The sequence below is a fragment of the Miniopterus schreibersii genome (assembly GCF_964146895.1).
Source record: "Miniopterus schreibersii genome assembly, chromosome: 6".
NCBI classification, from domain to species: domain Eukaryota; kingdom Metazoa; phylum Chordata; class Mammalia; order Chiroptera; family Miniopteridae; genus Miniopterus; species Miniopterus schreibersii.
Window position 1 is genome coordinate 56,528,162 of NC_138107.1, and position 15,719 is coordinate 56,543,880.

At 40.6% G+C, this 15,719-nt stretch overlaps 1 protein-coding gene and 1 long non-coding RNA gene across 6 annotated transcripts in view; one reads left to right on the forward strand and one right to left on the reverse strand.

The window, feature by feature from the left end:
- REV3L (REV3 like, DNA directed polymerase zeta catalytic subunit) overlaps positions 1-6,396 on the reverse strand; it is a 129,506-nt gene extending 123,110 nt beyond the window's left edge. For 4 of the 5 annotated variants that reach the window (XR_013999033.1, XM_081140489.1, XM_081140491.1 and 1 more), the window contains exon 1: positions 5,938-6,393. Coding sequence is in view for 3 of the 5 variants with exons in the window: in XM_081140489.1 (XP_080996615.1) it covers positions 5,938-6,076 (139 nt within the window). In the remaining 2 variants the exon portion in view is untranslated. Of the gene's footprint in view, positions 1-5,937 lie in introns of all 5 variants that reach the window. The other variant, XM_081140490.1, reaches the window with a different exon arrangement.
- Positions 6,397-6,713: 317 nt separating this feature from the next.
- The window catches only part of LOC308558602, an 81,588-nt gene continuing 72,582 nt past the window's right edge, over positions 6,714-15,719 (forward strand). The window contains exon 1 of the long non-coding RNA XR_013999034.1: positions 6,714-6,836. This is a non-coding gene — a long non-coding RNA (uncharacterized lncRNA). The remainder of the gene's footprint in view (positions 6,837-15,719) is intronic.

The window sequence follows — 15,719 nt, forward strand, 5'->3', positions numbered from 1 at the left end:
ACTAATCTGTTTGTCTTTTAACTTTATGATTTTTTTTCGATACAGAATTTTATTTTTATGTTGTAAAAGTCAACAATATGGCTTCAGTTCTAGTACTTCATAGTTTGAATAGGCCTTCACCATTCCTACATTATATTACAAATAATTATTCTACATTTTTTGCTTGTTTTCATATTTAAATCTTCTGACTCATCTGGAAGCCAACTTTTTATTTTTCCAGATGACTAACTAGCTAACTCAACATTGTTTATCAAATAATTCTTATCATATACTAAGTTCTTATATATATATTTCTGGTCTCTGCTGTTTCACTGCTGTCATGTGCCAAAACCACACCACTTTTCAAAACATTTTTCATTCAGTTTACATATAAATAAGTATAATAAAACCAGAAATTACTGGCTTGCTTTAATATAAGAATCATTTTGCAGTTCCTATGTTGAATTTACATATTTATGAACAACAAAAAGCCAGTTTTTCCTTAATTTTGTACATGGTTAGTTTTTTTATCAAATTATAAAATCAGTGTATGTTCTCTGTAGAAAATCTGAAAAACACAAAACACACCTCCTGGAGATAAACAGCCTTTATATTTTGGTGTATTTTTTTCTGTATATTTAATAAATGACTATTTTGTAAACTGACTTTTTCACAGAATATATTGACAGCATTTCCCCATATTTTATATTCTTCTAAAACGTGATTTTAATGACATAAATTCTGCTATATGAATATGCCCAGTTTGTGTAACAATTTCCCAATTGTTAAACATTTGGGGTTGCTCTCTGTAATGACTATCATCTGTTGACTAATTTCTGCAACAAATGCTTGTTTCAAGCACTGCAGTAAGCTTTGACTATATAATGGCGAGCAAAAATGAACACGTAACCAGAATTTAGGGAGGTTATTGGGGAAAAAAGACATTAATCTCCAACATATATAAAATTACAACTATAGCAAGTGTTATGAAGGAGAGTTTATGGAGTTTTGAGAGTCTATGATAGGGAAGGCTTCCCTGAGGAAAGATAAATCAAACTTTAGGTGAAGGAAAAGGAAAAACATTCTAGGCAGAGGGAACAGCAGGTACAAAAGTCTCATTGTGGGAGGGAGCATGGCAAGAATAAGGGGCTGAAATAAGGCCAATAAGGCTGGAACACAAAGAGCAAGGCAAGAGGAACATGGCTCAAGTCATGACTAAATAGAAAGGTAGGGGTCAGACTATGCAAGACCTTGTAAGACATGTAGATGCCACCATATAAGACATGTAGCTTTGACCTTATCCTAAATGCAATGGAAAGCTACTGAAGCCTACTGAGTGGTAGGGTGATATAATCAGGTTTGTATTTTGAAAAGATCCTTCTCATTACAGTGTAGAAAATAGATTAGAAGGGAACAGAATGGACTGGGGTAGGCCAAGATTAGGCGGCTATTGTTGCAAATGCATCAAAAAACACACACGCTAGTTTAGACTAGGGTGGTAATGAAAAATGAAAAGAAGTAGATGGATTCAAAAGATAATCAGACTTTGCCAAAAGATTTACATTCATAATTAAAATCCCTAAAACTGGAATTATTGGGTCAAAATGACCATTTCAAGGATTCTGACGTGCACTGCCAAGCTGCCCTGCCGAGAGCAATTTTCCCTTCATTTGTAAATCACCTTGTTCCTCTATCAGAATTTTAAAATTCTTTTAAAATCTTTAAAATTACTTAATCCATACTTCCTTCATGAAGCCTTCCCTGACTCCCCTTTTTGCCACCTGAACATGTCTAATCATGTCCTTCTTTGAGGCCTGGCTCTTATACACATTTCTGCTATACTCCAAACTATGTTTGACTTATGCTTACATATCTACCATCTCTACCACATTGTAAACTTCTGGAGCGTAGAAGTTGTTCATAACGACGGTACCTAAAAAAATAGCTCAATATTACAGAGAAGGTTCTCATTAAGTGTCCACTAAATGAATGGAATCACATAATTACCAGATTCTACTGTGTCCACAGATTTAAGAGGGCTCCTGATTAAGCCTCTGATTTACTGGTTGTTATTTTAAATCAAATATAATACAAAAGGTAATAAAACTCGCTTCTCAGGACTTCAATACCTCCTAAAGTGACTAATTTTGTTTGTGGTAAATCACTAAATCTCAGTAGTGCTCATATTTCTCTCTAATAGTTATATCAAATAGGTATTATGTAATCTTAAAATATTTTAAGATGGTTTAGCAAAAAAAGGCTATGAACAAACAAGACTTTATTAGAGAAATTATTTGTAATCTGAGTTCTTGATAAATGCCATAGTTTTCAAAATTGTAGTCATCTCAAACTTATTTAATAATCCATAAATTTATGAAAGAATTTAGGTTATTAAGCAACTACATAAATTATAGAGCATTTCAGAATTATCAAGTTCTTATGTTGAAACATTTGATTTCATGTTTTATAGTTAGTATCTAGAACATCTACTAAAATTTTCACTAACTGGAGAGACTTAGAGAGGAGACTGGCAGAGTTCCTTACAGTAATCTTAAAGACAAGCAGCTCCCTCTATAGTCTGTTTGGCCTACTTTGTTTAATTACTTGCTTTGTGAAAATCTCACACACACTCTTCTATTTACTCCTACCCTGCATCTCAGCAGAAAAGCTTTCTGAAAGGGTAATTCTGTTTAGCCTGGTGCTAAGAAAAATGAGCGAGCCACCTAAGCTCAACAAAGAGTTACTAAGCAAGATTTGGGATGTGGAAACTGGACAGCTTCCCAGGTCCACCTGAGTCAGCTCCTCACAATGAAACCTGAAAAAACAGTCTTGTATTTGTTATTTATAACCTTGCTTCCCTCCACTAAACAAGATACCAAAATGTTGTTATACTGCTCAATACATTGTTATGTCAAAACAATGTTCAAGGCATTTCAAAAATGACTTAAAAAAAAAGCAGAAGTTTTTAAAAATAATAATTATTACTGTTATTATAGTAATTCTATCACTCAGATGAAAAAAATTTAACTGATTCTCTCAGAAATCAATACCCTCAGTCAAAAAGGGTTTAAATCAGTAAGGATTTACCATTCAAATTTGAATATGCCACTTTTTAATACCTTTTCAAATTTCACAAACTTAAGATATGGGAGCTTTTAAAATTAGGACACTTAATTTATTTCTTAAATCACTCAAGATATGCCCTTAAAAAACAGGACAATCAGAGGTCAACTGGACTATTTTCTAAAGCAGAAAAATACTTTTCATGCATTAACAGGAAAATTGAACTAGTAAAAATGTAATAAACCAATTAGGTCAGAATTTACAATATAAATCTGCAATCACCTTTTTTGGGGGACAAAATTTCTGCTGCTGCCATTTTTAGGATCTCATTTGTAACGCAAACTCAGTTTTAAACCTCAGTTTTAAACAAAAAATTAAGGACTTCCAAAGTTAATTACTATATATGAAAGACTTAAGTATGGCATTTTATTAACATAGGTTTAACAGGTGTTACACCTTTTCATTAATTTATTTTACCAATCATAAATCTATAAACATAGTCTGTACTTTCAAACAGTGTCTTCATTAAAAACTGTAGCATTCAGACTTTTACTAAGCTAGACTGACCTCCCCTTTACATTAATTATTTTTAAATTTTATTTTATTTTATTGGGTGGACTGGAATAGTTTTCTTTGGGGAAAGAATACAGAAGCAAATAATTATATGGTTTTGTTTATGTTTAATTAATACTAATTTTACTAGGAGTTTCAGACATGCTAAAAATGCTGGCTTGATTTCTGAAAGCTATAAACTCTAAATGTATTCCAGTGACTTCAAATATTTTCACCTGTTGAGAAAACAATTTTTTTAATGTGTGAAACTGAACTGTACTTACAGCAAACTCAATTTGATAATCCTTAACAAGCTGAAGTCTGGGTTTCTCTGTAGCAAGTTTTATATTCTCAATATATGTACAAAAAGTCTTACTTTTATACTCATTTACATTATATATTATCAGGATATATTAAAAAAGTTTGGGGTTTTTTTGGGGGGGGGGTGTAATCTATTGTAAGAGGTCCAGGAGAGAAAATATAAATATTTTTTATCATAAAGTAGTTCACATGTATGTATTTTTAAATATTGAGAAATAGGAAAGTACAACATATTCTTTATTTTTAAGGAACATTTTTTCATGTAATAGAATTATTATTGCTAGCTCACAGTGAAATTCATTTACTTCCACAAACAAAACTTTTCTATATAACAAAGCTTGGAAATCACTCAGGGATACATATTTAATGATTTGTGTAGAGAAAAAAAATCTATGTGTAGAAAAGTATTCCAATCATGCAAACTGTAATACACAGAAATGCCACAGTATATCCTATGAACATGTCCATTTATAATTTGGAAATCTGGCTGAACATAGTTATAGCAACGTAACTATCTTATTCTTTCTCTGCAAACTGTATATAACACTGAAATTCCAATTAGACACAGAAACCATACCACTATATTTAAAAGGGCAGAAAATCTATCCTTCAGAACATGTTACTGCTTTCATTTCCCAGCCTCCAAAGTTTAAAGTGTTACACTTTCACCAAATAGTTAACAGCACTCAAATTCCCCATCTGTAGGTCTGTATCATCAAAATCTTTTTCACTGTTTAAAAAAGAAATACTCTACTAAATCTCACTAACAACATTGACATTTTTAACAAAGAGAATTCACATTAAAAGATAACTGCTTGGAATGAGTGCTTGTGTTTGGGAAAGTAGCGCTATTATGGTGGTAGTCCACAGAAACTGACTGTAATAAGATGAACGGTGATTAGGGCAAGGAGCATCAAGTGGGAAATGCTATCTAAAATCCCACAGGACAATACATGGCTAGAAATAAGATCACCCCTTTCCGGAGGCAGCTCCATTATTTCAAGTAGGCAGTTCAAAGCATGTAGAAAAGCAAAACAAATAAGAACATCCTGTAAAATCCTATTTACATGATCGTAAATCCCCAAAAGCTTTTGAGAAAGTAGCTTCTGTTACTGCTGTCTCCCCACCTCGTTCTTCAAAAATAGTTTTTTGTTTTAAATATACGTGTATTTACAACGCAACTCTACAACCCCAGCATAGGGGCATTTAAAATGTTTATGTTGCTCAGCATATGGGTGGTCTTTAAGAAATTTACACCATTAAGTGGGATGTTTTACGCTGGGCACCATTAACACGCATTTCCCACTTCCCCGGACGCACATCTCGCTGAAAGCAATGCACCTGAAGACGCTGCCCCGCCCCCGCCCCCGCGACTGTAAACTCGGAGTCACGACCTACACACGCAGCGAGCGGAACCACACGGTCACTCCAATGAGAGAAAGATGACCTGGCCCCAGGCGCCACTCCAGCCCACCGCAGCTCCGGAAGGGGCAGAGGACAGCGCCGGTGAGAAGTGGCGACGAAAAGCGATTGGCAACAGAGCTGACACTTCCCCGCTCCTCTTAAAGCCATTTCCAGAAAGGGGCACCTGGGAGACGCAGGGGGATTCCGTGGTCCCGCTGGCCACCGACCTCAGAGCGGGGCCCTGCGAACCGCTTCACGAAGGACGAGGCGCGGCCACCTGGCCCAGCCCCGGGAGCCCGAGCTCCAGCGTTCGCGGGCGCTCACTTCCCCTCCCGCGACCCGGGGGAGTGGATCCCGCTCCCGGCCGCCGCGAGCAGTGTAAACACTAGGTGCCTGCCGCCTCCCCGCGGGGGGGGGGGCAGCGCTCGCGCGGATCCACATTTTTGCGCCTCTTGTCACGCACCGGAGGAAAGGCGAGGAGGGCGGAGGGGAGGGAGACGCGGCAGAGCTCCGCCGAGAGGGCCGGCGCCGGCGGCGTGCGCGCGTGTGCGCGGCGGAGAGGGCAGCCCGGGCGCCCCGCCGGCTCCCGCCCGCGCCCCGCGCCCCGCGCCCGCTTACCTGCCGGGGTCGCTCCGAAGACTCGCACTACCGGCACCTTCTTGACAGGGGCCTGGGTGAGGGGGGATTGGCAGGTATCCAGCCCTTGCAGCGGGCTGGCCATGTAGTAGTCGGCAGTCACTATCCTCACTGAAAACATGTTCGCCGCCGCCTCCTCTTCGCTAGGGACCTGGCAGCGGCGGCGGCAGCTCCTTCCGCAGCGGCGTCCCCTCTCCTCCTCCGCTCGTCCCCCTCCCCTTACACACAGACACCTAGAGCGGCGGCGGGCGGGGCGGTGTGGGCGCTGCTGCCGCCGCCTCCTCAGGAGCACCCGGTGAGGGGCAACAGGAGACGAGCCCTCGCGCTTCCGTCGGTGCTGGTGCTGGTGCCACTGCCGCCGCCGCCGGGAATCACACGGGCTCCTCGGTCCCAGGCTGCAGCTCTTGTTGCCATGATGATGATGTCACGGACGCAACCACTGGGGGGAGGGGAGAAGGAGGTGGTGTGTGTGGCGAAGGGAGGGCCGCGAGTAGTTGGGGGAGGGGACGCGGCGGGAAAGGGAAGGAGCGGGCGGGCGTCCGAGAGGGACCCCCAGGCGGTGAAGGTGTTTTCTCCCCCGCCCCCAGACACGCTTCGAGGGAAGAGACTGGCGGAAAGCTGGGCGGGCGCCCGGCGCGGGGATCGATGACTCGGCCAGTGGGCACGGCCACCTGGGTGAGGGGCAGCGGAGGGGGCGGTGGAGCGCCGATGTCATGGATGGGCTCGGAGGGGCTTGCGGGAGGGGGGGCGCCAGGGGTCGGGGCCGTTTTGGCGGCTAGGCGGGATTGGCCGGAGCTGCGGCACTCGCGCTCGCCTCCCCGACCGCCATTTCACATCCCGCAGAGAAGGCGGGGGCAGGCGCGGAGACAGCCTTTTACAAGGTAAGGAAACCCGCCCGCGGGGGGAGGGAGCGGAGGCGCAGATCTCGTGCCGCCGCGGCCTCGCGGGAGGGGCGGGGGCGCGCGAGCGCGGGCTTCGGCCTATAAAAGGGCCGCCCGGGCGCCGCTTCCCGGACGTGCGGCGCGCTCCGTCACGCTGCCTTGTTCGCGGTTCTGCAGTGTGTGTGCCCGGCCTCTTAATGAGATTTATTCACCCTCAGCTTTGCTCGGAGTTGGCAGAGCCAGTGCAAGGGAATGCCCTCCAGGGTGTTTTCCTCCCGCCCCTCTCCTTCCCTCTCGCCCTAGCATAGCCTTCCTTGATTTGCACCCCGTGTCAGCTGGCTGCGTCCCCGGCGCGCGCGCGGTGGGCATGTAAGGACTTGTCAGCTGCTGGTGACTTCCTCTCCCTCCGCCGGAGGAATGCAGGGCTAATAGCCTTTGCGAGAAATTTTTGGCCAGAGAAAAAGGCGGATGGAAGTCACCGTGTTAGATGTGGACGACTCCCCGTGTTATTCATTAACTGGTTGTGCTAGATTTACTATCCGAAGACATAAAAGCAAAAGGGGGCGGGGAAGGACCGTTAAACAAAACAACTTTATTCAAAGGACGGGAGTAGGAGGGTGGGGGAAGGGCTGCAGATGTAAAATTGGGGGGGGGAAGATAGTAACATGCTGCTGGGTTCGCCATTATATTGGAACTGATGGGTTGTTTTTGTCTGACATGGTCACTAATATTGGGCGTGACCTTGAACAAATAATTTAGTGTCTTATGGCCTCAGTTTCCTCATCTGTGAAAGAGAGGTTCACTTAAAAACCTGTAAGGGTTTGTTCCCACGGAGAAGATGAAAACAGTAGGAGGCAGAAACCGTGGTTTCAAATTCGAATATGCCACTGAATTCGGACTTTTGACAGTCATTTTCAGCCTACCCAAATTAGAGCTCGTTCTTTCACACTTGTTTTACAGGTGTCTTTTAATGGTGAGTAGATTGCTATTTGAAGTGGTGTGAGAGAGCCTTATTGGAAACCATTGTGGTTCTTCTTCAAATAGAAAAATCAAAAGGCCCAAAGGGACAGATCACTGGTAGAAGCTGTTTGTAAATTCCATGACATATAATGCTAATAAGAATATACGTTCCAAGGGATTTGAGACTGATTACACCAGTAAATTAGCCTGCAGTTTTCGACCTCAGAGAATGATTATAAACATAGGTGGCAAGATTTCTGCTAATATACAGGAAATTGCCTAATAATATTTTTAAGAGGCAAAATCTCTTAAATTGATTTAAGTTTTAGAAGGCTGTGAAAGTGATTTAAAAATAGGACTACTATATTAAAATGCATTTTCTGGCAAAATGAGTATTTTGTACAAGCTGCATGTCAGAAGTACAACGCCAGTGATTCTCATAGCATTCTCTGGCACTAGAGTGTTCTTTAAAGTTGAATATTCTGGCCCTTACTAAATCACATTTTTTGGGATGGGGTTTAAAAATCTGTATTGTTAGCAACCCCAACCCCCACATTCATGATTCTTAAATAATATAAAATTGAGAATCCCTCTACATCCATAATATTAATTTTTATTTTGTTGTCAATCCTCACTGGAGGGTATTTTTTCTGTTGTTTTTTAGTGAGAGAGGAAGGAGGTGGGGAGAGAGAGAGAGAGAGAGAAACACATGTGAGAGAGACACATTGATTGGTTGCCTCCCGTCAGGGGATCAAACCCTTAACCGGGAATCGAACCCTAGACCCTCCTGTGCTCAGCCCAGTGCTCTAACCACGAAGCACACTGGCCAGAGCTATATCCATAATATTTAAATTATACTATTTCTAACTAGAAAAAGGTAAAAGTATCAAATTCACAGATTAGCTGTTTCTAGAAAAGCATTTCTTTCCTCCTACTTCTTGAGTCAACATCAGTTACTTTAAGAAAAGGCAACCACAATTCCAATCCTTCACTCTTGAAGAAAAACATTTGCAGCACAAAATTAGAATAGTTTGCTCATTGCATGTATTTGAGTTTAAGTGGATGTTCAACTGAAAACCTGACAATACTCTCCTAGTTGATCACTATAAAATGTGTTTTATAAATATATTCTCTTGAGGTATGGAAGAGCTCTGGAATTTTAAGTCAGAGAATGAAAAATGAGTGTGGCCAGATCACTTTTTTTGGAGTTTGTTTCCTCATCTATGAAGGGATACTAATTCCAGTTTTAGTTTCTCAGAGATGTTATAAGGTTCAAATGAGATAATGTATGTGAAAGTATCATAATAAACTGTTGACATTCAGAAGTTTAACTCATCTAAACACAGTAAAATCATTTGAAATTATCTAATACAATATGAGAAATGCCAAGATTGAATTCTTTACTTAATATCCTTAAAGCATCTCCTTTTTAGTTGTTGTTATTGAGTGGCTTCTGTTTGCCAGGTGATTTGAGATATAGTGAGAAACAAAACAGACATGGTCCCTGCCCTTACAGAGGTTATAGTCTAGCACCTTAGAAACGTATTTTAGTCATATCAATTGACATTTTATTATCTCTTAGTTCACTGACCTATGCTCATCATGTCATGCATGCCTGTAGTAAAAGCCTGCCCAGCCTTCTGTACCAGTACTGTTCGATGTCTGTTAGCATCTACCTGGTAGCAATTTATAACCTAGAACAAAAGGCAATGGCTACCATAATTTTTTGGCAGATACTGTAGGATGGCTTACTCAATACTCATCCAACCCTTTTAGTTTGCTTTTTTGTACTTTAGAAACTTAGAAAATAAAAGCTGCAGTTGCCAGACTCCCTTGCAGCAAGAGTGCTAATACGAGATGAGTGATATGCTAGTGAATATTTAACAATGGCTGGAGGAGGGGAAAGACCCTGATTTGTAGCATTGGCCAGTTTTCATGGTATAAATACCCCTATGCTTCCAAAGTCACTTCACTGTATATGGAGTTAGTTGGAGAAGATGCTAATGATAGTGACTTGGTTTCAGCATATCACTACATGTGATCTAGTTTCCAGCAAGCAGATGCACACATTCAAGATGTGGTTGTGAAAGTGAGCAATGAGATGCCTCAGCTGCATTCAGGGAGATGGGATTTTCTGGCAACACCATGGTGGAGGTTTCTGATTCTTCTGGGTAGCCAGGGAGGAGTTCTGACATCCATTTTTAGAATTATAGGTGCTGACTGGCAGGTGGTGCTGGAATGGGTTTCTGCTAAAATAGCCCTGTGATACGAGATGAGTGTTCTTCCTAGTTTGGTTTTTCGTGGATGTTGTTTCTGGCTATGTATTATCCAGGCATGGTTCTCTGGTCCCCTTGGAGATCTGTGAGCTAAATACTATCCTTTAATTCCTTTCTGCTTCAACTAGCTCAGTCATGGCAAGCTACATAATTTTGGGGATTGAGAGCAAAATAAAAAATATGGGGTCCTTTGTTCAAAAAAGCAGGGGAAAAGAGCCATATGTACTAAAATATAAAGCCTTTTCTGTCTTTGTCATCTCTCCATCAACTTGTCATGATTTTCCTATTTGTTTTTTAATGCCATTCTAAGTAAAGAAAAATTCAAATTTTAAATTATTAGAATGAATTTTACCATTTATTTTTATATTGTGCAATGCCATTTATAAATGCAAATATAAGAACATTTAACTAATACATGGAATCCCCAGAATTACAATTCATATTTCATAGCTTATGCATGGATATGTATTTCGTGCTTATCAGAACAGTGTAAGTGCTGCACAAAACCAACTTGACTTTTTATTTTCCTTCTTGATAGGCACACATCCTACCAACCTGAGTAAGGAAGGACTGAAAGGAAAAGGAACTATGGATTGCCCTACCATTCCCCTTCCTTCTGTGTCATTTTCAGTATAAAAGGTAATTCAGGGAAGTAACACACACAAGAAAGGATATGATAGGGTTTTTTGGTCACTTGTATTTCTTAGGATGCTGTTGCCTTCTTTCTACACCTGAAGCAAGTTCTGGTTCAAATGGAAAGCATAGCCCTCTTGGAGCTGTCACTCACTTTGTGACTCCCAGAGTTCTTATATGTCATAGGTCCACCAGAATCTTGTGCTTATGAGGCATTGTGAAGACTATATGCAAACAGGATGGCAAGGAAGAAAGGACACAATAATCGCCTCCTCTTTTTGCATGTATGACCCATTATACCACTAGACCTTATTTGTCAAACAGACGTTAAAACAAAGGTATTAAGATTTTCAGAATGGTGACTTGCAGAGCATTAAACCAATCACTGGGCCCTGTATGACTGCACAGTTGGCATGCCCATGAAGTTGACCCTGAGTTCTGTGTTTCTTAAAGGGGCTTCTGGTATTTTGAATGAAACAATTCATTGTGCAGGATATTTAATACCCCTGGCCTCCTGGGCACTGCATGCCACTGTGACAGAAGTGCCCTCAAAGAGGAGTTACTGCTTTCCTTGAAGGAAGGGACCATGTCTCTTCATCTTTTATATACTAGTTCCAAGTATAGTGCCTAGAATATGTCTTCAACATTTATTGAATTAAAAATTTAAAAGATCTATTTACAACCCTCTCTACTGCCTTCCCACCACACATCCATTTTACAGATCAGAAAGCTGAGGTCCAAAGAAATGAAGCTATTTAGTGAAAACATGTGCCTTCTAACTTTAGATCTATTACTTTTACCCCTCTACTGTAGAGAATCTTCTGAGTAGCACCTATATACTAGTCTTTCTGTCGTAGGAAAGAGTCTGTCTTGTCAGTGTCTTTCCATTCATCTCTATTCTAAGCAGTGGGCAGAAGGGCATAATAATTTGACAAGATTTTCTTCCTTATTCAATTATTTGACTGCTTTTATTTGTTTTCTAGTAAATTTAGTGAAATTCAAGGTAAATTATTCTTTGTTTCATTCCTTTCCTTTATCTTCATGGAACTCAGTTTTCTTAACTACTGTAGGGTTGAATGTCTGATGCATTTAGTTCAGTGGTCCTCATCCAGGGCAATTTTAGCCTCAGGAGACATTTGGTGAAATATCTGAGATATTTTTGATTATCACATTTGAGGAACTGCTACTAGTATGTCATGGGTAAGAAGAGTCCAGGGATGTAGCTAAACAGCCCTCACAACAGAAAGAATTATCTGGTCCAAGGTGTCAACAGTGTCAAAGTTGAAAAACCCTGATCTAATCCAAATTTTTACCCAGCCCTTCATGGAAACAAATTCATTCTCTTCCAGAAGGGATTGGAAGCCGTAAGTAAGTACAGCAAACTCTGGAGGCAATTGCTATCAACTCAACCCACTCTCAAAAGACTTCATTGCAAGTTTCCCCGATTTATTCATGGTACCTGCCTGGGTATAAGATGGTACATAAATATGTATTGCTTGAATGGTTAATAAAATATTTTTTGTCTAAAAGAATGGGGTTTTCTCTCTTTTTTAAACTAAAGGGAAGACAAATTAATCATTGTGGTGAGAGCTGAATTTCAATCTGTTCTCATCTTTTTAACCAATTAATCTCAGTTACAAGGAGAAGCAAAATTATTAAAAACAATTCTCAACTCTCCTACTTCCATAAATTATCAGTAATAGTTTTAAGGGAGAGACCAGTGAGCCTATAAATTAAAGATGATGTTTGAGGAACAAAAAATAAAAGAAGCTTTCAGAATAGAGCAATATTAGATCTGATACTTAAGCTCTCCAGGACCCTCATTTAAATATCCTATCCAGAATTGATATTGGAGCATTTCCAGTGGATTATGGCTAGAAAGGAAGAGAGCAAACACACATAGAGTAATGTCAGATTAAGTCCCCAACTTACTCAAGGTACAAAGCCTCAAAAACAAGGTGTCTGTATACAGCAGCATATCTCAGGGTAGTTTTCCTTGGCTCCAAAGGCCCTACTGTACTTTCCACAGCTTAAATCACATTCCAGGAAAACTCATTAATAATCTTTGTTATTGACAGTGAACTCTTCTGGGCTTTGAGCCTCATTTTGCATTCTCATTCCAGGGACCAGGAAAGACTTTCCTCAGATGTGTAGATACAGATCAACACTTATATTTCCTTACTTTCTCAATAAAATTGATTTTTTCAATCTTAAAGATTTTAAACGCATAGCATAGAAAATATGATCCTGTATTAGTCCCTACCATCTGAACTTCACATTCCATATGCCAAGGCAGAGTATTATAAGTTCCCCTTTGTATACTGAAAAGTAGTCATAGGCTTAATCGTTTCAATTCTCATTACCTTCTCTCTGACTCTAACTTTGCTTTTGTGCTTACTTAATCTGTTTTACTTTATAGTTTTGGGTCTAGTTGATCCAAGAAGGTAAATTTCTAATGTTTTTTAAATTAATATTTGATCAGTCAATAAGAACATGTCTCAGACATAATGGAATGAAATGATAATTGAAGGAAAATCACTCCTACGGATATTTTACCCTTTTAGAGAGGCTTTTGTGAATCTAAATGGTCTAGTTGTAACTCAGGGCCAGGGGCCTTAGGCTCCAGCGCCCTTTCATTCTTGTCTTTCCCAATTTCTGCCTTCCATCATTTCTGACCACACAGATTTTCTAAAAACATCTTCCCCCTCCCTTCCCAAAGTAGCAGGGAAAGCAGTGCTATTTGGATGGGAACAGTGGTGGATACTGTTTGACAGTGTAGCATACTGGTTAAGGGTTTAGGCTCTACATCTCAGTTTTCCTATTAACCTGCTCTATAACTTTGGGCAAATTACTTTCTGAGCCTCAGTTTTCTCATATGTAATATACAGATGATAATACTGTACCTACCTCAAAATGTTGTTGTGAGGATTGAGCTATGTTTGTTAAATAAGTTGATATCTTAGAACTCATAAGCACTCAGTAACTATAAGCTATTATTTATCATTTAGAGTTGGTTTCTGTTTCCTAAACTACATTTTTTTCATTAACAAGAAGAGAATAATGATGAAAGCTAGGAACTATTAAAATTCCATTGACTGTATATAAAAAGTAGACTTTCAGAATTGCAGAAGATCTCGGAAATTATTTAGACCATTGGTTCTTTTTAATGTATTTTTATTTTTTTATTTATAATTTATCTTTATTGTTGAAAGTATTACAGGTGTCCCATTCCCCCCCCCCCCAATTGACCCTCTCTACCTCACTTCCGCCCCCTCCTCAGGCCTTCACCCTGTTACTGTCTGTGTCCATGGGTTATGCATATATGCATATAACTTCTTTGGTTAATCTCTTTCCACCCTCCACCCCCCTTCCCTCTTCTCTCTGAAATATGATCGTCTGTTGCATGCATCAATATTTCTGGATCTGTTTAGTTTGTCAGATTCTTTTGTTCATTAGCTTCTTCTTAAAGAAGACCCTTCAACATTTCATGTAGTACTGGCCTGGTGGTGGTGAACTCCTTTAGCTTTTTCTTATTTGTGAAGCTCTTTATCTGACCTTCAATTCTAAATGATAGCTTTGCTGGGTAGAGTAATCTTGATTGTAGTTTCTTGTTTTTCATCACTTTGAATATTTCATGCCACTCCCTTCTGACCTACAAGGTTTCTTTTGAGAAATCAGCTGACAGTCATATGGGTGCTCCCTTGTAGGTAACTAACTGCTTTTCTCTTGCTGCTTTTAAGATTCTCTCTTTTTTGCCCGGCCGGGTGTGGCTCAGCGGTTGAGCGTCGACCTAGGATCCGGGCGATTGGGGTTCGATTCCCCGTCAGGGCACATGCCCGGGTTGCGGGCTCAGTCCCCAGTCGGGGCTTGTAGAAGGTGGCCGATCAATGACTCTCTCATCATTGATGTTTCTATCTCTCTCTCCCCCTCTCCTTTCCTCTCTCTGAAATCAATAAAAATATATTAAAAAAAAAAAAAGATTCTCTCTTTTTCTTTAACCTTTGGCATTTTAATGATGATGTGTCTTGGTGTGGGCCTCTTTGGGTTCCTCTTGTTTGGGACCCTTTGTACTTCCTGGACTTGTAAGTCTATTTCTTTCACCAGATAGGGTAAGTTTTCTGTAATTATTTTTTCAAATAGGTTTTCAATTTCTTGCTCTCTTTTCCTTCTCACCCCCTAATAATATGAACGTTGGGCCTCTTGAAGTTGTCCCAGAGGCTCCTTATACTATCTTCATATTTCTGGATTCTTTTTTCTTGTTGCTCTTCTGGTTGGGTGTTTTTTGTTTCCTAATATTCCAAATTGCTGACTTGATTCTCAGCATCCTCTATTCTGTTGATTCCGTGTAAATTATTCTTCATTTCAGTTTGTGTAGCCTTCATTTCTGATGGGTACTTTATTATGTTATTGATGGCCTCACTTGTTTCCTTAATAGTCTTACTAATATCCTTGAGCATCCTTATAACCATAATTCTGAACTCTGTATCTAGTAGCTTGCTTGGTTCTATTGAATTTAGTTCGTTTTCTGGAGATTTCTTCTGTTCTTTCCTTTGTGACATGTTTCTTTGCCTCCACATTTTGGCTCCTTCCAGGTGTTTGTTTCTGTGTATTAGGCAGAGCTGCTGTGTCTCCTGGAATTGGTAGAGTGGCTTTGTGTAGTAGGTGTCCTGTAGGGTCCAGTGGCCCAGCTTCCCCAGTCACCTGAGCTGGGCCTTCTAGGTGCTCCCCTGTGGGCTGTGTGCACTGTCCTGTTGTAGTTGAACCTTGGTTGCTGTTGGCGTCACTGGGAGGAATTGACCCCCAGGCCAATCAGCTGTGAAGACCAGCTGCAACTACAGCCAAAGAGCTGCTGTGCTGGAGACACCCTTATGGATCAGGATTTACTTTAGTGGAGCTTTGGTGTTTACCAAGTGCGCCCCTTGAGTGTTCACTCATGGATGTGGTAGGGTTGTAACCCAGCGTGGTCGAGTCTGACCACCAGGTGCACTGTCTCTGGGGCCTCCTAGTGGGTGCA